Source organism: Sapajus apella, unplaced genomic scaffold, assembly GCF_009761245.1.
Source record: "Sapajus apella isolate SASKATOON/1434 unplaced genomic scaffold, GSC_monkey_1.0 scaffold21, whole genome shotgun sequence".
Taxonomy (NCBI): Eukaryota; Metazoa; Chordata; class Mammalia; order Primates; family Cebidae; genus Sapajus; species Sapajus apella.
The window spans coordinates 25,082,992-25,110,277 of record NW_022436961.1 but is presented as its reverse complement, the minus strand read 5'-3'; the positions used below and the strand labels follow the sequence as shown (position 1 = coordinate 25,110,277).

Genomic DNA, 27,286 nt, shown 5'->3' with positions numbered 1-27,286 from the left:
TGTTCAACCACTCAATTACTTCTTTTCTTTTCTTTTCTTTTTGAGATGGAGTCTTGCTCTGTCGCCCAGCTAGAGGGCAGTGGCGTGATCTTGGTTCACTGCAACCTCTGCCTCCTGGGTTCAAGCGATTCTCCTGCCTCAGCCTCCTGAGTAGCTGGGATTATAGGCGCCCGCCACCATGCCTGGCTAATTTTTCTATTTTTAGTAGAGACGGGGTTTCACATGTTGGCCAGGCTGGTCTCTAATGCCTGACCTCAGGTGATCACCCACCTCAGCCTTCCAAAGTGCTAGGATTACAGATGTGAGCCACTACGCCTGGCTCAACCACTTAATTACTTCACTTCCATGTGAACAGAATTTTCACTCCACCTCCAGAATCATTTGTGTGTGTCAATACCTGTTCATCAATTGGTCATCTAATAACATTTATATCACCAGGTCATCTGATAACATTTTTCCCCCTGGTGGATATATCTTTGCTAAAAATGTTCCTTTTAATCTTTCCTTTTCTCACAAAATCAATTTAAAAAAACTAAAATGTAGATTCTTCTTTTGGAGGAAGCACTTTGTTTTTATTTTTATTTTTATTCTTTTTAGACAGAGTATCACTCGGTCACCCAAGCTGGAATGTGGTAGCATGATCTAGGCTCACTGCAACCTCTGCAGCCCGGGTTCACGCGACTCTCCTGCCTCAGACTCCCAAATAGCTGGGACTACTCTCTATTTTTAGTAGAGACAGGGTTTCAGCATGTCGGTCAGGCTGGTCTCTAACTCCTGACCTCAGGTGATCCGCCCACCTTGGCCTCCCAAAATTCTAGGATTACAGGCATAAGCCACCACACCTGGCCAGCACTTTGAAATAGGTACAAATGAAGAGGGGACATCAAAAGACTCAAAGAAAAATAAAACTTCACTATTCCATTTTATCAGCGACAGAAGCCTTAAAAATGCTCTACTCTTGGCTGGGCGCAGTGGCTCACGTCTGTAATCCCAACACTTTGGGAGGCCAAGGCGGGCAAGTCACAAGGTCAGGAGTTCAAGACCAGCCTGGCCAATATAATGAAATCCCATCTCTACTAAAAATGCAGCCAGGCATGGTGGCCAGCGCCTATAGTCCCAGCTACTCCAGACGCTGAGTCAGGAAAATTGCTTGAACCCAGGAAGCAGAGGGTGCAGAGCTGAGATTGCGCCACTGCACTCCAGACTGGGTGACAGAGCAAGACTCTGTCTCAAAAAAAAAAAAAAACAAAAAAACAAAAAACTTTAATCCAGTTATTCACGTGTGAGAATCTGATCTAAGTAAGTATCTGAAATGCCATCACAGATATATTCAAAAAGATGTTAACTTCAGCAATGTGCAGAATGGAAATAATTGGAAAACAACCTTGTAGCATTTAAATACAAGTGATACAGAATGTAATTTGCTGTTGTATAAGACATTTAAATATCTCATAAAACATGAAGTCTGGGCTGGGCACAGTGGCTAATACCTGTAATCCCAGCACTTTGGGAGGCCAAGGCAGGTAGATCACCTGAGGTCAGGAGTTTGAGATCAGCCTGGCCAACATGTGAAACCCCATCTCTACTAAAAAAATACAAAAATTAGCTAGGTGTGGTGGTGAATGCCTGTAATCCCAGCTACTTGGAGGCCGAGGCAGGAGAATTGCTTGAACCCGGGATGCAGAGGTTGCAGTGAGCTGAAATCAAACCACTGCACTCCAGCCTGGGTAAGAGAGTGAGTGAAACTCTGTCTCAAAAATAAATAAATAAAATAAAATAAACACATGAAGTCTGGAGATGAGATGTCCATGTTTGGTGTACTAGCTCAACATCATCACCAAGAAACCAAGCCCTCTGTACCTCTGTGATCTGAGATTCACAGCAGGTCTGCTTTTCCTCCTTAGTGATGTCACCTCCTCATAGTCATAGCATGGCTGCTACAGTACACACATCCACGTTCAAAGTGAAATGGTGGAATAGGAGTCTAGAAGCTTCCACCCTGCAACAGTCTTTTCATCAAGAAAGAGCGTTTCCAAAAGCAAACAAACAAACAAACAAAAAAACCCAGCATACTACTGGCTAAAAGAAAATCTAATGTTTACCCCTAGACCAATAACTGGTGACAGGAAATTGATTGTCTTGACTAGTTCAGACCAACTAGAATTCATTCCCTGGCACTGGGATAAGGAACCTTTGATCATAAGGTCTTCCTTCTCTGACATCAAAGGTTCTCCCTGCAACCCCAATCCCATTTATCTGAATAAAATGGAGATACCGTTTGTAAGGAAGATGGAGGGAAAATGTAGGGAATAGCATGACCTGCTATAAACCTATTTTTCCAACAGTAGAGGAATGCTGAAATCAATTAAGGTATTTATACCATTAACTATTGTGAAAGTTGATCATGGGTTATTCCTGTCATACACAACTAAAACAGAGTCAAGAGGCCAGGGGAGAAAAGCACTCAGGGCATATAACATAGCCCCAAAAATGTAATTCTCTGCAAGCCTGTCTGCCAAAACTGTCTGCTATGACTGGAAGCCAGTTTTATCTAACGGCTACTGAAATGACCTGCTGAAATTCTAAGGCTAATTTTACCCACTGCCATCACTCACCAATCAAACCTGGCAAGCTCTCCAGAACCTCACTAGTGCCAATGTACTTTCTCAAAGAGCAATACATAACATTTTTCTTTTTCATAAAACCTCTAACCTTCTGTTTGGACATACCATTCTGTCTGCATGTATGCCCTAAATTGCAATTCTTTCATCACAAATAAAACATCTTAATTTCAGAGATTCATCTCTATGTTTTGACTTTGACATACTTGGTCAAGTATAAGTCCAAGGCTGACTGATCTCAGGGAAAATCACCAGCCATTGGAACTATAGCATGAGGTAGCCACACTGGGGCCCTTTGAAAACCAACCCCTCCCCTACCAACTTCTGCAAATTGCCTTTTTTCCTTAGTGAGTCATTCTTGGACTGAACTCCTGATTTTAGTTGAGTTCTGTTTTATTTGGGATTTGGATGGGACAGTGTCTTTCCCCTTCCTGTCAGATCTGGCTGACAGATCTCCTATTCAGGAAGACTCTTTTCCTCCTTGTCTGTGGGGTCTGGCTGTGGGGGTCTCTAGGAAGGGATTTTTCCCTTTGGGTTGAGGCCTTGAGATCCCTCTTTTTTCCTTCAGTTGGAGAAGGCTTCTTATCATCCTTCTTGTTAAGCAGGTACTGTATTTTCCCAACTGTGCTTGTGTTTATTTGGCCTTTGCAAATTCAGTCCTTAAATTTAATTGGTTTTTGTATATTTGGCATTAAGCCAGAGCACCCACAATAAAATGGGCTCTCAAAATTCAAAGGCATGCCAAGATATTTTCTGGGATTCCAGCCGATAACATGTTCAAACATTCTAAGGATCACTCAAACAGTCTGTTGTTCTTTAAACTAAAAGACCACAGCTATAAAATAATACACTCCAAATAAGATATGCATATCTCACTGATATTTTAAGGCTAAAAAAAGCATTCAGGACTCAAAGAATGACTTGCTACAAACTACTGCCTCAAAGCTAGCTGAAACGCTTTCCTCTCTAGAGCTTTCCCCTCCCCCTCTGACAATTCTTCCTCTTCATCTTTTTCTAAACTAAACTCTCTTTTTTTCAAAACTCTTTGGCTATTCTGGCATACTGACCATTTAGATAAAACACTTAAAAGTAGGAGATATAAAAGAAAATCATTTTATGAATTTATCTTCATGAATACCTTCATGCTGTTTCTTTTGCAAAGATGTAATTCCTACGCAAAGACAGCCAGCCCATACTAAGAGGAATGGCAACACTTTTATCTTCAAGGATAAAGAATTGAGACCAAGAAAATACTGAACACACCTTGTTAGAGTAACTCTGTATCTTTTGAGCCTCCTTTATAATTCAGTCATATTTCCACAATTAACTATTCTGTGTCCAATCCAGTTTATTGGTAACTGACTCAAACTACTTTACTCAAAATTTGGTTCACAGTCCGTATAAGATTGCCTATTTTAAAAAACAATCTTAAAATTTAGCCTTATTCCATTTTCTCAAAGAGATAATCTGAATCCAGCTGTTTTTTATAAATTGGTGAGTGTTTTACTATCTCATGACCAAAACTCTAAAATAAAAGCTGTAAGAATTTATTTACAATTATGTATATCTGTGTAGATGTGCATATATATTATATACATACACTATGTCGTATGCTGTGTCTACATAATGAAACCTGATGTAGTCAGTCAGAAATCCCTATAAAATACATAGTAATTAACCCAAGTGTTTTTTCAGTTCTTGTGACTTAAGTAAATCTTTGATAAATTAATTGTTTTTAAAATTGTTGATAAAGGCTGGCTGTGGCGGCACATGCCTGTAATCCCAGCACTTTGGGAGGCTGAGGTTGGAGTATATCCTGAGGCCAGAAGTTCAAGACCAGCCTGAACATAGTGAGCCCCATCTCTACAAAAATGTAAAAAAAAAAAAAAAAAAAAAAAGTTGAGTGTGGTAGCACGCCTGTAATCCTAGCTAAGTGGGGTGGTTGAGGCAAGAGGACTGCTTGAGCCCAGTTCAGGGTTACAGTGAGCTATGATTGCACCACTGCACTCCAGTCAGGATGACAGAGCAAGACCCTATCTCTTAAAAAAAAAATTTAAATTATAAGGTAGGCATAAAAATGTGTTCTTTATTGAGAAATATAATAATTTATATGATAAAGAATCTTACGTGCCAAGTTTTTGTCCTAAAATAAAATGGCTATTGTATTTTTTTTTTGAGATGGAGTCTTGCTTTGTTGCCCAGGCAGGAGCACAGTGTTGCAATCTCGGCTGACTGCAGCTTCTGCCTCCCAGGTTCAAGCAATTATCTGCCTCAGCCTCCTGAGTAGCTGGGATTACAGGTGCCCGCTACCATACCAGACTAATCTTTGTATTTTTAATAGAGATAGAGTTTCACTATCTTGGCCATGCTGGTCTTGAACTCCTGACCTTGTGATCCACCCACCCTGGCCTCCCAAAGTGCTAGGATTACAGGCATGAGTCACTGTTCCCCAGCCAATAAAATGGTTACTTAAGAAAAAGGAAATACAGGACGAAGCAGAAAAGTCCAAGCACATCATTAATGGTCTGAGTGAAATTGTAATACGGTTTGTGAAAAGCAAATTTATAAACGGAATTTTGTAAGTGATCAAGTTGGCTATAATAAATAAAATGATGTATGGTCTTTCTAAAGATTGAGATTTGATATTAAAAAGACACTAATACAAAACTAAAAAATTTGGTCTCCTACAGTAGAGCAAGGCTTTTCTTAAAGTATTGATTTTCTCTTAGTAAAACTGTAAGAGGTTTTGACTTTTAATTCTGAAATCTGCTTCTTTTGGAAACTTTCCAGACATATATCTCCAAAGTTCAAATTTTGCTGCCCTCACTGCACATGATTGTACATCATATATTATTGCCTTCCGTTCCTTCTCCACTTGAAAAAGTGTATCTTTTTGCTTGGCTAGAAGGCAACTCTCTCCAACTTTTTCATCAGCTCCTGTAACTTTTTTTCTCATGTCTAACTCTACTATTATGATCTGACACTGAGAGGTTTATCTTAAAACCCCAGAAAACTGGCCAGGTGCAGTGGCTCACGCCTGTAATCCCAGCACTTTGGGAGGGCCATGACGGGCGGATCACGAAGTCAGGAGTTCAAGGCCACCATGGCCAACATGGTGAAACCCATCTATACTAAAAGTACAAAAATTAGCCAGGCATGGTATCAGGTGTCTGTAATCCCAGTTACTTGGGAGCCTAACGCAGGAGAATCGCTTCAACCCAGGAGGTAGAGGTTGCAGTGAGCTGAGATCACACTACTGCACTCCAGCCTGGGAGACAGAGCAAGACTCCATCTTGGGGTTGGGGGGAAAGCCTAGAAAAGCAATGTTTTCATCCAGTGTAATTCTCAGTTTTTCTTGATGTATCTGAATTGCTACATTCAGATACACCAAGCCCAGCCAAATGACTACTGTTTTACAGTGACCTGTATAATTCTGTTTTGATCAGATGTTCTGAGCCTTTTGACAACTTTGACAAATGTCCCCAAAATCAAATCCTCAATTAAGTCTTTTTTCGGTTTTTAATTTTATAGAGACAAGGTTTTGCTTAGGCTGGTCTTGAACTCCCGGACTCAGGTGAACCTCCCATCTAGGCCTCCCAAAGCACTGGGATTACAGGCTTAAGCCACTGTGACCGGCCTCAAGTAAGTCTTTTTGACCTAAAATAACTTTGGGACTGGGCACAGTGGTTCACACCTGTAATTTCAGCACTTTGGGAGGCTGAGGCAAGTGGATCACCTGAGGTCAGGAGTTCAAGATCAGCCTGGCCAACATGATAAAACCTCAGCTCTATTAAAAATATAAATATTAGCTGGGCGTGGTGGTGGGCGGCTGTAATCCCAGCTACTCCGGATGCTGAGGCAGAAGAATCGCTTGAACCTGGGAGGCGGAGGTTGCAGTAGGCTGAGATCATGCCACTGTACTCCAGCCTGGGTGACAGAGCAACATTTCATCTCAAAAAAATAAAATTAAATTAACTTTGGGATTTTCCAGTTCAGCCCCTGGAAAGCTTCGAAAGATCTATATCTCTCATCTTACACAGATATGAAATGATTAGGCTTATTTGGTAAATTATGTAAGAAACTGTTAAATCATAAGTGATACTAGATCTTCTTTTAGTTACATTTATGGGTATGTTGTTAACATAAATGTTTCAAAAATTGTATAATTCATTAAAATTTATTATGTTTTCAGTTAATTCTGGTTATTGTATCCTAAAATTCTATCTATAATAGAAATAATAAAATTCCTTATCAATTGTCATCAGATTTTAACCATGGCTATTCCAAGCTTTTCTCATCCACAGGTATTGTTTTGTCTCTAAAAACCACACAATCAGATTCATGGAAAGATTTCAACAAATACTCTTATATATAGGTTGCTGATAACATTAAGAGCAATAGGCTAAATAAAAATTTCTACAACTCTAATAAACAAACTGATAGACTCATGAAACTACTAATGGAGATCAAGTAGAATATAAATTGATTACTGAGATTAAGCAAAACTTGCCAGCTCTCCAGAACCTTGCTAGTGTCAATGAACTTTCTCAAAGAACAATATACAACATTTTCCTTTTTCATAAAACCTAACTTTCTCTTTTCTTCAGACATAACAAAGATCGAGCAGTCTGTGTGTATGGCCAAAACTGCATTTTTTTTCTTCCCAGACAAAATGTTTTAATTTCAGGGATCTGTCTCTTTTATTTGACTTTGAAACTACACTTCTGGAGAAATCTGAACAAGAGAAAAATGCTTTCCTCACAATCCTGAGTGGAAAAAGAAGATCAGAAAAGGAGCATATAAAATGCTCTCAATTTTCTTAAAAATAAAATATATACAAATATAAAAGAAGAAAAAACACTGCAAGAAAATATAATAAAACACTAACAGTGATTATCTCTGATTTCTAAAAAGTTTTTGTTTTCTATATTCTGCATTTCCCAATTTTTCTATTAAAAACTAAACTATTTATGGCTAGGCATGGTGGCTCACGCCTATATTCCCAGCACTTTGGGAGGCAGAGGTGGGTGGATGACAAGGTCAGGAGATTGAGACCAGCCTGGCCAACATGGTGAAACCCCGTCTCTACTAAAATACAAAAAATCAGCCAGGTGCGGTGGCACATGCCTGCAGTCCCCGCTATCAAGAAGGCTGAGACAGGGGAATAGCTTGAACCTGGGAGGCAGAGGTTGCAGTAAGCCGAGATTACGCCATTGTACTCCAGCCTGGCATCAGAGCAAGACTGAAGTCTCAAAAACAAACAAACAAACAAACAAGCAAACAAAAAACTAAACTATAACAAAAAATTTTAATAAGGATTCTATGACCTTATTTTCATCTATTAAACAAAAACATCACACTCATCGTTATCAAGAATATTGATTTAAAAATTATTTCTCTTTTCTTTTTTTGGTATAAAGTCCTGTGAGAAACTATGGCAAAAAAAAAATATCTTTCAAGTGTATACGTGTAACATGTTAGACTAAGCTACACTGTATAGAAGTTCATTATCTTAGTGATTTATATATAAGTGACTTCCAATGAACACTAGATATATCTCATAGTTCAGTTTTAACACTGGTATAAAATTTCATTGTCACCTTAAAGTTTTGATTCACTTATCTCTGAAGTTATTGCAGAAAACTCCTTTAAGTTAGCAAACATCCAATTAACAGGATAAAGCTAAATACAAACTATGATTTATTAACATTCATTCATTCAACAAATATTAACTGTGTGTCTACTATGTATCAGGCACTGTGCTAATATGAAGCACACTGGTCCTAATATGAAAAATACTGTTAATTCAAGAAGCACATTTTATAATATACCAAAAGGTCTATTCATAAGTGTATCTTTTCTATTAGACTGGCAGCTCCTACAGAGAGCATAAATCTTATTCTTTATTTTATTCTCATAGCCTGCCATAAAGTTGGAATTCAGGAAACATTATTGATGGGTGAGAAAAAAATGCGTAACACAAAATATTCTGTGCTGTATGTGCACAAAATAATTGTTGATATTTTATATGTGCTTTATTAATAGTATTAATGAATTAAAACTATTATAAAGCTATTTTAAGTTGTATAAGTTAATTAGAAGATAATTTGGCATAATAATTTATCATTAAAAAGTTGTTTTATGAAATAAAATGACTAGTCAGGCACAGTGGTGCACATCTGTAGTCCCAGAGACTCAGGAAACTGAGGCAGGAGGATGGCTTGAATTCAGGCGTTGGAGGCTGAGGTGCAAAACGATTGCACCTGTGTAGAGCCACTGCACTCCAGCCTAAGCAACATAGCAAGACCCCACCTCTGAAAAAATAAAATAAAATAAAACAAAATGGCTAATTAGAAACTGAGTTAAGTTTTATATTCTTCTAATCTTTACCCTATAAAACTTCCTCATGCTAGCAAATACACAAAGAAATAAACACTCAATGTGTCTTTCTAATATCCATACTTTTTTTTTTGAGACAAGGTCTCGCTGTATCACCCAGGCTGGAGTGCAGTGGCACGATCTCAGCTCACTGAAACTTCCGCCTCCAGGGTTCAAGCAATTCTCCTGGCTCAGCCTCCCAAGTAGCTGGGATTACAGGTGCCCACCACCATGCCCAGCAAATTTTTGTATTTTTAGTAGAGATGGGGTTTCACCTTGTTGGCCAGGCTGGTCTCAAACTCCTGACTCAAGTGGTCCACCCACCTTGGCCTCCCAAAGTGCTGGGATTACAGGCATGAGCCACCTCGCCCAGCCCCACATCCATACATTTGACTTACGGTCTACTGAAACATACACGATGTGAATGGCAACAGGAAAGCTCTTCAATGATACAGTCTACAAGCATGATCTCCATCTATTCCCGGTACCTATTTAGAGATCTTGGACATTTATCGCACAGCAGGAAAAAATGGCCTTACCATTTTCTCAGTTTATACCTTTAACTTTTGTCTTCACATTAGACACTAAATGAATTTTGCACACTGGCAGTTAACATTTAACTTTTCTGATTCATGAATTTAGACTGCCTATCTAACGGCAAACTAAAAATCGATTTTTTTGCTTATTTTTCCTGCAGCTATAGAGCAACTGCTGCTCCTTTGCTTGGGTATCAGGTGAGAGGGCCAACTTGTATTTCGGAGTGAGGCTGCATGACAATATAACTTTCACCACCAGAAACGCACTTAGTACAGTGAGATTCCCACACAAGGAGGGCAGGCAGGACTACAGACAGCAAAGACAGAAAGCAGACTCAATTTCTCAGCTCACGCTTATTCTTGGGCACATTACAAATTCCATTACCCACATTATTTCAAAAGTTTTTTTCTCTTTTATTTGCCAGCATGTAGATTTGCATCAATAAACATTAAGTATGAATGTGCTGTGGTTCCACTCAAGTCCTTGGTACTCAAGTTCTTGCATAAAGTCCTAAAGTAGCTTTATCTTTTATACATAAAACTTCTATTTAATTCTAACCATGCTCCTACCTTTCCATTTTCAAAATATACAAAATGAAAGTATAAGTTTTCATTGACTACAATTCATTTTTCCCTTCAATGAACATTTATTAAGTGCTTTCTATGTGTAACAGTATCAGAAGTTATTTCTACAATGAACTTAGGGCTTATTTAGCACTGGCAGTTAATCTAAGTGTTAATTGTAGCTCAGCAAGTTATGGTCTTATAATTAAGGTCAGCTAATATAAACCCCATTTAGAGGGAACAGCAATTTGTGCCATTTTTACACAGCCTGTACACTATCTTCAAAGAAGAAAAGTTAGTGAACATTTAACTATTTGTACAGCTGGGTTAATATTAACATATAGCCTATTTATCAGATTTTCTACTGGTTTAAAAAAAGGAATAACTTATATCAATGAAAACATTTCTACTACTTTAATTTTGAAAGTAACAAAGTTCATAAATTCTGTCAGAGTTCTCATTTTAATTTCTTCTACTGAAGAATGGAAATCCTCTTTTTTTTAAAAGACAATATAATAGTCCCAACATATCCAGTTTAACTTTTACCTCTATACTGAAATAGCCTCTGTCCACATAGTCACCCAGAAAGAGGTAGCGTGTGTTACTAGGTGATCCTCCAACTTCAAATAACTTCATTAGGTCAAAGAATTGTCCATGAATATCACCACACACTAAGAAAAAAAGTTATAAGGTGAGATGAGAAATTATATCTTAAAAGAAAAAAGCCATTACACTAAATGGGATCATAGTTTAACTTCTAATTTAAATCACTCTAGCTTTTGACAGGACTGCTGTATAACTGTAGTCAGTCTATTCATACTAAATAGCTCTATTGGAAATATGAGGCAGTTAAAACTGTATTTCTTCAATTAGCAACAAATATCCTAACCAATCTTGACTGTCTCATAATTTCTAGAAAAATTATCACACCACTTTTTAGCTGGTTATCTGTAACTATTTCTCAAAACTGCTCATGCAAATCTAAACTATAAACAGTATCATGCAAATACTTTTTATACCTGTGATTGGAGCATCTACTTCTATCATAGTCTTCTCTTGCCTCAGGATGGCAGCCCCATCGTTGATGATTTTTAAGGCTACTTCCTCTTCCAGTCGGCCTTCCTTTACCAAATGGTTTTTCAAAACATCAATTTTAGGTTTCCCATTCTCAAATACTTCCTTGAAAGTAAGCCGTTGAGTCGGAGGAAAGGGGACAGCTACAAAAAATATATATATAATAATAATAATAATAATTTAGAATATTTAAATGTATAGAGAACAAACAGAACACAATTCTTTAACGTGACAAATTAAAACTAATAAATCATGATTTCACATACACAGCACCAGTACTATGTGGGAAAAAAATCCCAAGACGCTAAATAAATGATCAATTCTAAGTATAAAAGAGTCACAAATGCATTTTAAAGATTTGTATGTGCATAAAGTATAATTTTTGTTGCTGTTGTTTGATTTTGTGTTTTTTGAGACGGAGGCTCGCTCTGTTGCCTAGGCTGGAGTGCACTGACATGATCCTGGCTCACTGCAACCTCCGCCTCCTATGTTTAAGCAATTCTCCTGATTCAGCCGCCCGAGTACCTGGGAGTACAAGGTGCATGTCACCACACCTAGCTAATTTTTGTATTTTTAGTAGACACAGAGTTTCGTCATTTGGTCAGGCTGGTCTCAAACTCCTGACCTCAAGTAATCCACCCACCTTGGCCTCCCAAAGTGCTGGGATCACAGGAATAAGCCACCATGCACAGCCCTATAATGTTTTATATATAAACATGAAAGACCTGAAGCTGATTCAGGGAACAAGTTATAAATGAGACAAGGCACTAGATGATAAAAATAACTTTGTTCTTCTGTCTGTGGAAAAGGTGTTAAAAGTGAAACTGTGGTTAAAGAAAACGAAAGAAGCCGGGCGTGGTGGCTCAAGCCTGTAATCCCAGCACTTTGGGAGGCCGAGGCGGGTGGATCACAATGTCAAGAGATCGAGACCATCCTGGTCAACATGGTGAAACCCCGTCTCTACCAAAAATACAAAAAATTAGCTGGGCATGGTGGTGCGTGCCTGTAATCCCAGCTACTCAGGAGGCTGAGGCAGGAGAATTGCCTGAACCCAGGAGGCGGAGGTTGCGGTGAGCCGAGATCGCGCCATTGCACTCCAGCCTGGGTAACATGGGTGAAACTCCGTCTCAAAAAAAAAAAAAAAAGAAAAGTAATCACAACACTAAAATGGCATTTATTTCTTCCATAGAACTGACCTAATGAAACCTATGTTTTAGAAACCTCGGCTGAGTTCGACGGCTTATGCTTATAATCCCAGCACTTTGGGAGACTGAGGCGAGTGGATCACCTGAGGTCAGGAGTTCAAGACCAGCCTAGCCAACATAGTGAAACCCTATCTCTACTAAAAATACAAAAATTAGCCACGCGTGGTGGTGTACACCTGTAATCCCAGCTACTCAGGAGGACACTCACTTGAACCCTGGAGGTGGAGGTTGCAGTGAGATGAGATTGTGCCACTGCACTCCAGCCAGGCAACAAGAGTGAAACTCCATCTCCAAAAAATAAAATAAAATAAATAAAATAAAATAAAATAAATAAAATAAAATAAAACAGAAGTCTTACTGTAGTTCCTGAAGAGGGGAATCATATATATATACTTTATTCTTTATTCTTTTTTTTTTTTTTTTTTTCCTGAGACAGAGTTTCACTCTTGTTACCCAGGCTGGAGTGCAATGGCGCGATCTCGGCTCACCGCAACCTCCGCCTCCTGGGTTCAGGCAATTCTCCTGCCTCAACCTCCTGAGTAGCTGAGATTACAGGCACGCGCCACCATGCCCAGCTAATGTTTTGTATTTTTAGTAGAGATGGGGTTTCACCATGTTGACCAGGATGGTCTCGATCTCTTGACCTCATGATCCACCCGCCTCGGCCTCCCAAAGTGCTGGGATGACAGGCTTGAGCCACTGTGCCCGGCTGTATTCTTAAAAGGCTTAGGCCAGGCATGGTGGCTCATGCCTGTAATCCCAGTACTTTGAGAGGCTGAGGCGGGCAGATCACTTGAGGTCAGAAGTTCAAGACCAGCCAACATGGTGAAACTCCATCTCTACTAAAGATACAAAAATTGGCCAGGTGTGGTGGCGGGCACCTGTAATCCTAGCTACTTGGGAGGCTGGGGCAGGAGAATCGCTTGAATCCAGGAGGCAGAGGTTGCAGTGAGCCAAGATCACACCACTGCACTCCAGCCTGGGAAACACAGCAAGACACAGTCTTAAAACAAAACAAAACAAAAAACAGTAGCTTAATGTACTTTGTTACTGATAATAATAAGAACACTACTAACAGAATGGAGCTATATCTAAGAATAATTTGCTGTAGTAACAGAGCATAAAAGAATGCATAAGGGAAATCCGGTTATGTTTTCTAATCTGGAAATGCTAACCACTACCTTCAGTTTACATTGGGTACAAAGTTTATATATATAGTATCATGGAGAATTAGCCATTTCAGTAGAAAAACACTTTGACATTTTAAAATTGGCTGCTGTTGGCTGGGCACAGTGGCTCCTGCCTGTAATCCCAGCACTTTGGGAGGCCAAGGCAGGCAGATCAACTGAGATCGGGAGTTTTGAGACCAGCCTGACCAACATGGAGAAACCTGTCTCTATTTAAAAAAAAAAAAAAAAAATTAGCCGGGTGTAGTGGTGGACATCTGTAATCCCAGCTACTCAGGAAGCTAAGGCAGGAAAATTGTCTGAACCCGAGACACAGAGGTTGCAATGAGCTGAGATCATGCCACTGCACTCCACCCTAGATGACAGAGCAAGACTCCGTCTCAGGGGAAAAAAAAAATTAGCTGGGTGTGGTGGCGAATGCCTGTAATCTCAGCTACTCGGGAGGCTGAGGCAGGAGAATCACTTAACCCAGGAGGCAGAGGTTGTAGTAAGCTGAGATCGCGACATTCCACTGTAGCCTGGGCAATAAGAACGAAACTCCTTCTCAAAAATAAATAAATAAATAAATAAATGGCTGTTATGTGCCTAGTTTGTAACACAGTCTACTTTAGACCCCCTGGGATCTAAAAGCCACAAGTCTACAAACCATACATTTAAAAGGAGGTGCTCAATTGAATTTCTGATATATGTCCAATGGTTGCACTGCCAGCTTTATGGAACCAAGCTTAAGAACCAAGTTGAAATCTATGGGTATTTTTAAAAGACTTGATCTAGCCATACCATATTGTATCATTTCCAAGTAAAGAAAGTCCTATTGCAAGTTTTGTCATGCTTTTAGCTACCACTTGACTCATTTTAACTACATAAATTTCACTGAAAAAAATGATACATCTACCTAACCAGTAAAATAACTAAATACAGTTGTGTGTCACATAATGATGTTCTGGTCAAAAATGGACTGTAGTTAAATGGAGTCGAAAAACTCTGATCTCCTAGTGATGTTATAGCCACAATTACATCTCAGAAATTGACTGATAAGTTGGAACTGGAATAGGAATGCATAGCTGAAGAAGTAGCAAGAGAGAAGGCAGTTTGCTGGAGAAGAAAAAGAACCCCTAAGAAAACTCACAGTGAAGGATTTGACAGAAGCTTCTGCAGACCTCAACAAGCTCCTTAACAAGTATGAAAACATGAACCCCCAAAACAGAAAGGTTTTCATTAATACATGGGACTGTTCACACTCAATTAACTGCTTACGAACAAGTCTGCAATAAAAAATAGAAATAAACCAAACAAACACCATGGGCATATTTCTGAAAAGTGTGACATGGTCTCAAGAAGAGCCTCAGGCAGGTCCTTCAGTAGGGCTTCCAGAAGAAGTATCCTAGAAGATGGCAGCTCCATGACTGCTACTGCCCCTCAAGGTGTTCCAGTGGAACAAGATGTAGAGGGAGAAGCCAGGGATATTCATGATCCTGACCCTGTGTAGGCCTAGGTGCTCAGTGAGTTGTGTGTGTGTGTGTGTGTGTTCATTTTTACCAAAAAACTTATTTATTTTTTTTTAAGAGACAGGGTTTTACCATGTTGGCCAGGCTGGGCTCGAACTCCTGACCTCAGGTGATCCACCCGCCTCGGCCTCCCAAAGTGCTCGGATTACAGGCGTGAGCCACCTCACCTAGACTCTTTTTTAAGTTAAAAAACATTTTTAACTTTTTTAAATAGAAAAAGCCTATAAAGATATAAAGACAAATTATTTTCTATAGCTATACAATGTACTTGTGTTTTAAGCTAAGTGTTATTACAAAAGAGTCCAAAAGTTTTTAAAAATTGAAAAGTTTATAAAGTAAAAACATTCCAGTAAGCTAAGGCTAACTTATTATTGAAGAAAGAAATTTGTTTTTGTTTTTGAGACAGGGCCTTGCTCTATTGCCCGGGCAGGAGTGCAGTGGTACTAACAGGGCTCACTGCAGCCTCAACCTCCTAGGCTTAAGTGATCCTCCTACCTCAGTCTCCCAAGTAGCTGAGACTACAGGTGTGAGCCACCATGCCTGGCTAATTTTTGTATTTTTTGTAGAGATGGGGATTTGTCATGCTACCCAGGCTGGTCTTGAACTCCTGGGCTCAAGTGATCTGCCCACTTCAGCCTCCCAAAGTGCTGGGATTACAGACGTGAGTCACTATGCCCAGCCAAGAAATTTAAAAAAAAAAATAAATTTAGTGTAGCCTACGTGTTCAGTTTTTATAAAGTTTTTATAAAGTCCACAGTAGTGTATAATAATGTCCTAGGCCCTCACATTCACCCATCACTCACCCTCAACTCACCCAGGGCAACTTCCAGTCCTGTAAGCCCCCACTCATGGTTAAGTGCCCTACGCAGGTGCATCAGTTTTTATCTTTTATACTGTGTTTTTACTGTATCTTCTACATGTTTAGATACTCAAATACTTACCATTGTATTATAACAGCCTACAGTATTCAGTGCAGTAACCTGCTCTACAGGTTTGTGGCCTAGGAGCAACAGGCTATATCACATAGCCTAGGTGTGTAGTAGTTATACCATCTAGATTTGTGTATTTACACTCCATGGTGTTCTCACACTGACAAAATCATCTCATGACACATTTCTCAGATGCATGACTATATTACCTTAAAATAGGGGACCACATATATCTATCACTGCAGACTGGGCAACAGAGCAAGACTCCTTCTCAAAAAAAAAAAAAAAAAAAGAATGATCAAGGAGGAAGGAAATACTTGGGAATATTTGGAGCTGGGTGTAGATAAAAGTTAGCCTTTTTATCATTTGTGCTTTGAGCCATCTGTGCAATAAGCTCTTTCTTTTAGTCTTCCTTCCGAAACCAAGGTGATTTGAAGAGAAAGGTTTAAAGAAATTTGAAACCACAGTTTTAAATTTTAAAAATTGGGAGGTGAGATTCCCTAAATAAATGTTCATTAACACCACATATTAAACTAAACACAGCTACATGCTAAGCACTACTGCATGAATAAAGGTAAGGGCAGCAAAATGTATGACTAGAACAGCTTTCCAGTTTGAGCCATTAGGAATACAGTTGCTATGAATATAATTCTACGTGTGCTTTGGTGGACATAAGCACTCTTTTCTCTTGGGTATATATCCAGGAATGGTACTCAAAGTTTATGGTGTTGACATTGGTTTTATCCAACAGTTCACAAGGTGATACCATTTTACCCTCACATCATCAAGGTGTAAGTGTTCCAGTTACTTCATATCCTTGCCAACACTCGCTATTACTCATCTGTTAAATTTTATTCCATTACAGTGACTACTGGTATCTCTTTGTTTTCTACTTTGCATTTCCTTGATGAGTGGTGATGATGAGCACCTTTCTACTTGATTACTGGCCATTTGAATATCTTCTATGGGGACATGCTTGTTCAATTCTTTTGCCCATTTAAAACATTTAATATCTTTTCTTACTGATTGGTGAAAGTTCTTTTATGTTCTGGGAACATGTCCTTTTATCAGATGTAAAGTCTTTTTTGTTCTTACTCATCTCTATGTAAACAATTCAATTAGGTTTATCATTATAATATAATTGACTATATACCAATTCTTTAAACTTTGTTTATGAATATAGAAAATGTAGACAACTTTTCTTAATAGTGTTTATGATAATTTATTCAAATATTTTCTTATTGTTACATAGCTAGGCTATGTCAAAAATTGTAAATTATACTGCAGGACCAGGCATGGCAGCTCACACCTGTAATCCCAGTGCTTTGGAAGGCTGAGGTAGGATGATCACTTGAGCCCCAGAGTTCAAGACTCCAGTGAGCTATGACTGAGCCACTGCACTCCAATCTGGGTGACAGAGTGAGACCCTACCTCTAAAAAAAAGAAAAAATACATCATACTACAGAGAACATCCATACACGCACACACACACACACACATATATATGACCCATATCATATATACATATATATGGATCATATCTGATCCATATGGGTCATATATATATATAAATGTCTTTGTCCAAATCTTTATTTCCCTGTAAGTTTCTAGAAATTCTATGTATTAATTATCTACTGCCATGTAACGAATTACCCCAAAACTTAGTGGCTTAAGACAGTAATCATTTATTATCTATCACAGGTTCTGTGGACCATAAATTCAGACAGGGCACAGCAGGGCTGGCTTGTCTCTGCTCCACAACTTCTGGGCCTCAGCAGGACACCTGACAGCCTGGGGCTGGAATTACCTGAAAGCTCTCTCACTCATATCATGGTTAATACTAGCTGCCAGCTGTAGCTTAGCTCCAGTTTTTGATGAGAATATCCACATGTGGCCTCTCTGTATGACAGAAGTCCAACGACAAGCATCAAAAGACAAAGAGAGAGCCAGGAAGAAGCGATATCTTTTTTTCCTCTTTTTAGTTGTGCATATTTAAGGAGTACATGAGGAATTACACTACATGCATAGTATCAAGCTGGGGTCTTCAGGATGTTCATCACCAGGTACAATACATTTTTTTAAGTATAGTCATTCTGCTCTGCTATCAAACATTGAATTTACTCCTATCTTTATGTATGTTTATACCCTTTAACTTACTTCTCTTCATCCATCCCCAACCCCCACTTACAATTCCCAGTCTCTATTATCTATTTTTCCACTCTCTACCTCCATGTGTTCAAATTTTTAGCTCCCACATATAAGTGAGAATATATGATATTTTTCTTTTTGTGCCTAGGTTATTTAACTTAAGATAATGACTGCCAGTTCCAACCACATTGCTGCAAGTGATATGATTTTGTGTTTTTTTTATGGCTGAACAATATTCCATTGTGTATACATACTGTATTTTCTTTATTCATTCATCCACTAATAGATATTCAATGCTGATTCTATATCTTTGCTGTTGTGAATAGTAATGCAATAAATATGTTGATTTATTTTCCTTTGGGTAGATACTCAGTAGTGGGATTGCTAGATCAGCTGTATCCTATTTATATCATATCATAGCCTCAGAAATCACACCACATAATTTCTACCATATTCAATTGGTTGGAATAGTCACAAGCCTGCCCAGGTTCAAAGAGAGTGGAAATAGATTCCACCTGTCGGTGGAGAGTGACAACATTCTGTGCGAGCATGTGAGACTAAAAATACTGCTATGGCTGTTTCTTGAAAATAGATTCTGTCATACTTTCTCTATTTAAAAGGAAAAATGGCCTGGTCACCAATGCCTCCAACAGTATCTTTAAATCAGAGTACATTTTAAATGGGCCACTCTGTATTTTCCAAGTTATTACCAAATGAGGATATCCATTCAATTATTACAGGCAAAACATTACAGAAGATATATTCCCAAATGTTTCAAAATAATTTGAGATGCCTATTTTAAGTTGTATAAATATTTTCTCCGATTTGCCAGCTGTTAAAAAAAAGAAAACAAAAAATTCATGGAAAACAAAAAACTGTTTAAAAAAAAAAAAAACTCATTTAGGAAAACTCGTCTTTCCTAAATGAATGAAAGGGATAAAAAACAAACTATTGATGAAAATCAGGCATTTTTTAAATGCTTGATTCAAAATATTATGTCAAGCTTCCAGTTTAGAATGACTAGCAACTTCTGGCTGGGCACAGTGGCTCATGCCTGTAATCGTAGCACTTTGGGAGGCCGAGGTGGGCAGATCACCTGAGGTCAGGAATTCGAGACCAACCTAGCCAACATGGTGAAACCCCATCTCTACTAAAGATACAAAAATTAGTCAGGCGTGGTGGTGGGCGCCTGTAATCCCAGCTACTTGGGAGGCTGAGACAGGAGAATCACTTGAACCCAGGAGGCAGAGATTGCAGTAAGCCGAGTTCACACACTCTAGTCTGGCCAACACAGGGAGAGACTGCCTTAAAAAAAAAAAAAATTAACTAGCAACTTCTGATTCAACATTTCTTAACAGCTGCAATGATCTGAATGTTTGCGTCCACCAAAAATTCACAGACTAAAACCTAATCCCCAATGTGGTGGTATTAACAAGTGGAGCATCTGGGAAATGATTAGGTCATAAGGACTCTGCCCTCATGAATGGGATTTGTACCCTTAAAAAAGAGGTCCAAAGGAGCTTGTTTGTCTCTTCTGTCACATGAGGACACATAGATGGTGCCACCTATAAGGAACAGGCCCTCACCAGACATAGAATCTGCTGGAGACTCAACTCTTGGACTTCCCAGCCTCTAGAACTGTAGGAAATAAATTTCTGTTGTTCACAAATTACCCAGTCTAAGGCTTTTTTTTTCCCCCAGCAACATTAGGGAGAACTTTTTTTTCAGGCATTTTATTATAACTTCTTGAACAGACTAAGTGGACATCTAACTAAAATACACATAAAAATAAGACATAGAACAAAATGAAAATTCTCTCCATAAAAACGATGATCAACAAGTATCCTTAATTCATTCAAATAATTTTATTGAATTGCTACTATGTGTTAGGTACTTGTATGCACTAGTAAAAAAGTTTTGATGACAAACATCTCAATGCATAAGTACATACATAGATACCTTAAAATACCATAAAATATTTTCTCCTAGGTAGATACAATTTACTTACATCATAATTTATTAATATTTAGCCAATCTTCAATTTTTAGAAATCTCAGTTATTGTTAAATATTTTCCTCTTACAATATCTGTAGCACATGTCATTTTCCAAAAATGGCTGCAATCAGCCAGGTGCGGTGACTCACTCCAGTAATCCCAGCACTTTGGGAAGCCAAGTTGGGGGGACTGCTTAAAGCCAAGAGTTCGAGACCAGCCTTGGCAGCATGGTGAGACCCCCATCTCTACAAAAATTTTTTTTAAATTAGCCAGGTGTGGTGGCATCTCCCTGTAGTCCCAGCTACTCACGAGGCTGAGACAGAAGGATCTTTTGAGCCCAGTAAGTTGAGGCTGCAGTCAACTACAATCGTCAGCCTGGACAACAGAGTGAGACTCCATCTCAAAAAGCAAAAACAGGCTGGGCACAGCCGCTCACACCTGTAATCCCAGCACTTTGGGAGGCCAAGGCAGGCGGATCATGAGGTCAGGAGATCGAGACCATCCTAACCAACATGGTGAAACCCCGTCTCTACTAAAATACAAAAAAAATAGCCAGGCATGGTGGTATGCGCCTGTAGTCACAGCTGCTCAGGAGACTAAGCCAGGGGAATCACCTGAACCCGGATGGAGGAGGATGCCATGAGCCGACATCGTGCCACTGCACTACAGCCTGGTTGACAGAGCAAGATTCCGTTTCAAAAAAGAAAAAATCAAAAACAAAATAATAAAATAACTGGAATAAAATTTGTCATCCTACATACTATTCTGTAATCTCTCTGTCTTGGTGTTTTGTGTGGCTATGATAAAATATCATAGACTGGATAATTTATAATAAATATAAATTTATTCATTCATAGTTCTGGGGGTTAGGAAGTTCAAGATTGAGGGGCCAGGCATCTGGCATGGGCCTTCTTCCTACATCATCCTGTAGCAGAAGGGCAAAGAAGGGACAAGAGAGAGCAAGAGATGGAACTTGCAGCCTCAAGACCTTTTATAATCAACATTAATGCATTCATGAGAGGTGGCTTTCATGACCTAAACTCCTCCCATTAGGCCCCACCTCCCGTTGCACTGGGATAACTTTTCCTACACATACTTTTTTGATTTTATTTTTAAATTTAGATTCAAGGGATATATGTGAAGATTTTTTACATGAATATACTACAGAATAGTAAGGTTTTGGCTTCTACTATACCCATCACCCAAATGGCCAACATATTGCTTTCTGGGGGTCATATTTAAAGCATAGCAGTGACCTGACCCTATGCTATCAAGTGAGACCCTGTCTCTTAAAAAATAAACAAATAATAGGAAACTGTTAAGATGTTTTTCACATCTACAACATCTTTGGGTTCATACTAAATGGCCATTAGGTAAAACAAAGCTTTAGTCCTTTATCTTATTAAAAATTTTTAAAGGATTATAAAAATTATTAGCTTTGTTTGGCACACTCTGAATTTTAATTAACTCAAAACTATTGTGAGAACTCTGCTTTATTAAATTTGGGTTAAAAGGAAAAAAAACCTCACAAATCATAAGGAAAGTTAAGCTTTCCTAATTAAACCATGTATCATAAAATGTGTTAAAAATAAATATACTTCAAGATTTAAGTATCTTTCAGTTTAAAGAAAATATACATTCAGGCTGGGCATGGTGGCTCACGCCCGTAATCCCAGCACTTTGGGAGGCCAAGGCAGGTGGATCACCTGAGGTGAGGAGTTCGAGACCAACCTGACCAAGATGGAGAAACCCCATCTCTACTAAAAATACAAAATTAGCCAGGCGTGGCGGGGCATGCCTGTAATTCCAACTACTTGGGAGGCTGAGGCAGGAGAATTGCTTGAACCCAGGAGGCAGAGGTTGCAGTGAGCTAAGATTGTGCCACTGCTCTCCAGCCTGGGCAACAAAAGCAAGACTCTGTCTCAAAAAAAAAAAAAGGAAAAGAAAAGAAAATATACACTTAAATACAAAGACTGACAGAATAGCTATCTAAAAGAGGGCTTTATTTCTAGGTTTCACTAAACTTGGATTGGTGAAACTCATAATACACTTTATAAGATAAATAAAAGAAAGACCTAGAGATTGTCAATGTCCTCCCTGTGTGAGCTATTCTTACTTCCAGGATAATCAGTCACTAAATACTCATAAAACTGACTATGTATTTTCTGTAATAAAAGACTCCACTCCCTTCCATTCTGATAATGCTGGTTAATACAACAAATTAACTAAAACCTATAGTCCCATGATCCACGGTGGTTTCTGCTTCTTACTTACGTTCATGTAAAGTTCCTGGCTATAAGATAAAGATAGGAATTGAGCCTTGTGGAAGACTTATCAAAAGAACTTTTGTAAATGTTTGTATCATGCACCCATTACTGACACTACAGAGAATAAAGTAATGATGCATACTGCCAACATCACTGCCATGGACAAACAGTGGCTGAGTCAGCATTTCCAGAACTGTTATGGTCCAGAAGCAGAAGATAATGTGAATAGACTATTTCTGTCCAAGATAATTAGAACACAACCTCCCAGATGCCAGAAGCCACTGATTACCACAGACTTGCATGATTCTGTCCTTTATTCTCTTGGCATTTTCTTCTCTCTGTACTGCTGTAAGATTTTAGGCTGTCAATAGATGCCTTTTCCTTAGCATTATCAAGACCCTTGTCCTCACCAAAATTTAAACCAAATATAGGACAGTTGCAAAGGTGAATGACCCATATCCAAATTAAAGGAAAAAAATACTTGGTTACCCAAAAGAAAACCCAAATAGATTATGGGATACATGGGATGTTATTTCAAACTTTAATAAAAATTGTCTGAGTTTCAGTGTGTTGTAGATGCTTAAATGCTGCCGTGCAGCCACTGTCACACCAGCTGATTCATCTAAGAAAAAGAACAAAATGGCCCGGTGCCTGCAGAGGCCAAAATGTCTACCATCAAAGATTGATAAACACTCACAACCCATCAAACAATGGTTTGAAATCTTGATTGATCACCTCCCCTAAATGGTAAAGATTCCAGTTTAGCTGAAAAATGATCAGAAACAAAGATTAAAAATTGAAACAAAACTGAAACTACACTACAAATTGCTTGTAGATGCTCAGAAAAGCACTAGTGCTTGCAAAACAGATCAACGGAACCAAACCAAACCACAATGTACTGTGCATCAAAGTCCATCTAAGCTCAAACCTTTTTTTTTTTTTTCCTTTTTAAGAGACAGCGTCTCCCTCTGTCACCCAGGCTGGGATGCAGTGGCATGATCATAGCTCACTGCGACCTCTAACTCTTGGGCTCAAGTGATCCTCCCACCTCAGCCCCCCAAGTAGCTAAGACTACAGGTGTGTGCCATCACACTCAGTTAATTTTAATTTTAAAAAATTTTTTCAGCCAGTCATGGTGGCTCATACCTGTCATCCTAACACTTTGGGAGGCCAAGGTGAGTGGCTCACCTGAGGTAAGGAATTTGAGACCAGCTTGACCAACATGGAGAAACCCCATCTCTACAAAAATACAAAATTAGCCAGGCGTGATAGCACACACATGTAATCCCAGCTACTAGGGAGACAGAGGCAGGAGAATCACTTGAACCCAGGAGGCAGAGGTTGCAGTGAGCCAAGATTGTGCCACTGCACTCCAGCCTGGGCAACAAGAGCAAAGCTCTGTCTCAAAAAAAAAAAACATTTTTTTTTTTTTTTTTTTTTCCAAAAGACTGAGGTCTCACTATGTTGACCAGGCTAGTTTCAAATTCCTGGTCTGAAAGGATCCTCACATCCTAGCCTCCCAATATGCTGGGATTACAGATTTGAGCCACTGTGCCCAGCCGCAAACCTTTATTAATACCAGCTCACCCAGACCCTATGTTCTAGTACCACAAATTGATCTAACAGTAAATCCTCAGTGACATATATGTCCTAGAGTAAAAACTACTGATAGTTATAGGAACTCATTCAAATTACATATTCTAGCCAATCCCTGCCCAGACTACTAATTTTATCCTAACATCACTCTGTGGCAAACAGCTCCTAAAACCCTATATGTCCTCTTTTCTAACTCCATCCTTTTAAGAGGTCCTACAGCTCTTCTGACGTATGTTACTCCTTCTTGCAGCAAGCTAAATCAGTGTAACTTATTTCTGACTACAGATGTTTTCTTGGTAGTCTTTGGTAGTGGGGTTTAACAGTCCCAAGGAAGGGAACTGGTGGCTGACAGGGATAGGAAGACTTTTTGCCACATACCTTTTAAAATATTATGCCATGTTATTGTATTATTTACTAAAAAACAAACAGAATTAGGCTTAGAGATGTAAATACTACTATCATAAATTAATCAACCAACAGTAATATTACCAACATCCAATATTGCTGGAACTCACCCAGAAATCAGAGTATTTTGGATATCAGCAGACAGGAAAATTCACCACCTGCTTCTACAATTCTAGAAAACCAGCCAGCAGTTAGGGGTGATAATTAGCTTCACATCTAATGTAAACAAACTTTTATTATACTATTTACTAAAAATCAAGTTTTAAAACCCCTTATCATTAAAAACAAATTTAATATGTGGAACTATGTTTGCTAAATATGGCTCATAAAGTCTTGTAAATAAGTAAAGATTTTCTTTTCTATGTTTAGAGACAGGGTCTCTCACTGTCACTAAGGCTGGATGGAGTGCAGTGGCTTGATCATGCCTCACTATAGCCTTGAACTCTTCAATCCTCGCACCTCAGCCTCCAGAGGAGCTGGGACTACAGACGTGCACCATGACACCTGACTAATTTTTAAATTTTTTTGTAGAGACAGGATGTCACCATGTTGCCCAGGCTGGTCTCAAATTTCTGGCCTCAAACAATTCTCCCATCTCGGCTTCCCTAAGTGCCAGATTTACAGATGTGAGCTATTGCACCTGGACTAAAACAAAGGTTTTCAAGCTATTTTTTTAAAGTTTTGAAAGTTTCAGGCTGGGAGTGGTGGCTCATGCCTGTAATCCCAATGCTTTGAGGGGACAAGGTGGGAAGATCACTTGAGGCCAGGAGTTTGAGGTTGGTCTGGGCAATATTGCAAGACTCCACTTCCAAACACACACTCACACGCAAAAAACTGTTTGAAATTTTCAAGCACAGAATTTACGAAAATAGGATAGCAAAGTATTATCTATGTAGTATCAAGTACCGGTTGTAAACATTCTGCTAATCTTTCAAACCATCCTTTATTTAAAGATTTTTCTACATCTTTAATCAAGAATCAAATATACTACATACTCGAGGCGAAAGAATTTCTTAAAAGAGCACAAAAGAAAAAACAATAACCACCACAAAAACAAATCTCTTAGAATCTCACCAGCCAAAGACAACCACTGTTAAGATATCAATGTATATCTTAATATTTTAAATACATCAACACATTATTTTATAATCAGTTATACTATAGAGACAATCTTCTAATGTTTTCTTAATTTAGTAGTAAGCTCCATTAACGTAGTTTAGATATTTTCTTCTATTCTCTGGCTTGCCTTTCCATTTTCTTAATCAAACATCTTTAAAAGAATAAAAAATTTTAATTTTTTTAAAGTCCAGTTATCAGTGTTTATGGTTCATGCCTTCTATGACCTAGCTAAGAAAACTGTCACAAAGATTTCTCATATATTTTCTTTTAGAAATTTGTAAAAAACTTTACCTCCCCCAAGACCATACCTCCTAATACCATCACATTGGGGATTAGGATTTCAACATACAAATTCTATAGCATTAAATAATCTTTTGTACTTCTGAATACATATAACAAAGTAATATGACATGAACTAGGATGAAAATAATCTCTGAGAGGCCACTAAAGTTTAAGTCCAACCAACAATGTAGGCATAAAACGTGACAAATAATATTCACATACAAGATACTCTCTCATTGAAACAAAAGGATTTTACACAATTCTAGATAAACTACCTAGAAGTTTATCTCTTTAAACATGCACACACAACAAAGTGATAATGATAAAGTGCTATTAGTGGAAACCATGAATCCACTCTAATCTTACACATACACACAAAATCACTCAAAAACTTCAGGACTTCAAATATTTTAACAAATTATAACACATATTTCACACATTGATTGCACTAAGGAAAAGTAAGAAATCTGTAGCTCTGTATTAAAAAAGAAAAGAGATTAAAAAATAATAAATCGCCGGGCGCGGTGGCTCACGCCTGTAATCCCAGCACTTTGGGAGGCTGAGGCAGGTGGATCACAAGGTCAAGAGATCAAGACCATCCTGGTCAACATGATGAAACCCCGTCTCTACTGAAAAAATACAAAAAAAATTAGCTGAGCATGGTGGCGCGTGCCTGTAGTCCCAGCTACTTGGGAGGCTGAGGCAGGAGAATTGCTTGAACCCAGGAGGCGGAGGTTGTGGTGAGCCAAGATTGTGCCATTGCACTCCAGCCTGGGTAACAAGAGCAAAACTCCATCTCAAAATAAATAAATAAATAAAAATAAAATGAATTAAAAAATAATAATAATAATAATAAATCACTAAAGTGGGCTGGGCACAGTGGCATGCACCTATAATTCCAGCTACTTGGGAGGTAAAGGTGGTGGCGGAAAGATCACTTGAGCCCAGGAGTTCCAGGCTGCAGCGAGCTATGACTGCGCCACTGTACTTCAGCCTGGGCAACAGTGCTAAACTGTCTCAGGAAAAAAAGAAAATCACAAATGTATCTTTCTGGTGTCAACTTCAATATGTGAAACATATAATGCCATACCCTGCTAACTCTTCATAACAATGAAACATTTTATTCATATAATTCTACTTACGGTTGCTGACTTCCTTAATTTGATTTAAAAGCAAACTTTTGAAGAAATTCACTGACTACAGTTAACACTCTTTTCCCAATAATAAGAGCTAGGAAAGACTGTGTGTAAAATCGTCAACTCCTCCAGTTTTTCCGACATCAGTTTCAGAGATTTACAATTCAAATCTAATTATCCAGTGTCATCCTTTCAAACACTGAAAGAGTACGTTACCAACTAAAAAAACATTCAGTAACTGAATATATCTAAGTTTCTATAGCTAGCCTTCCTAAAATCCTAGATAATAGTGTGTGTGTGTGTGTGTGTGTGTGTGTGTGTGTGTGTGTGTGTGTG

At 38.6% G+C, this 27,286-nt stretch overlaps 1 protein-coding gene across 6 annotated transcripts in view; it reads right to left on the bottom strand.

Moving 5' to 3' along the window:
- The window catches only part of PPP3CC (protein phosphatase 3 catalytic subunit gamma), a 99,234-nt gene that overhangs the window by 53,600 nt on the left and 18,348 nt on the right, over positions 1-27,286 (bottom strand). For all 6 annotated transcript variants that reach the window (XM_032288487.1, XM_032288489.1, XM_032288488.1 and 3 more), the window contains exons 2-3: positions 11,119-11,316; positions 10,646-10,770 (exon numbers count right to left, since the gene is read on the bottom strand). In XM_032288487.1, the coding sequence (XP_032144378.1) occupies positions 10,646-10,770; positions 11,119-11,316 (323 nt within the window). The remainder of the gene's footprint in view (positions 1-10,645; positions 10,771-11,118; positions 11,317-27,286) is intronic.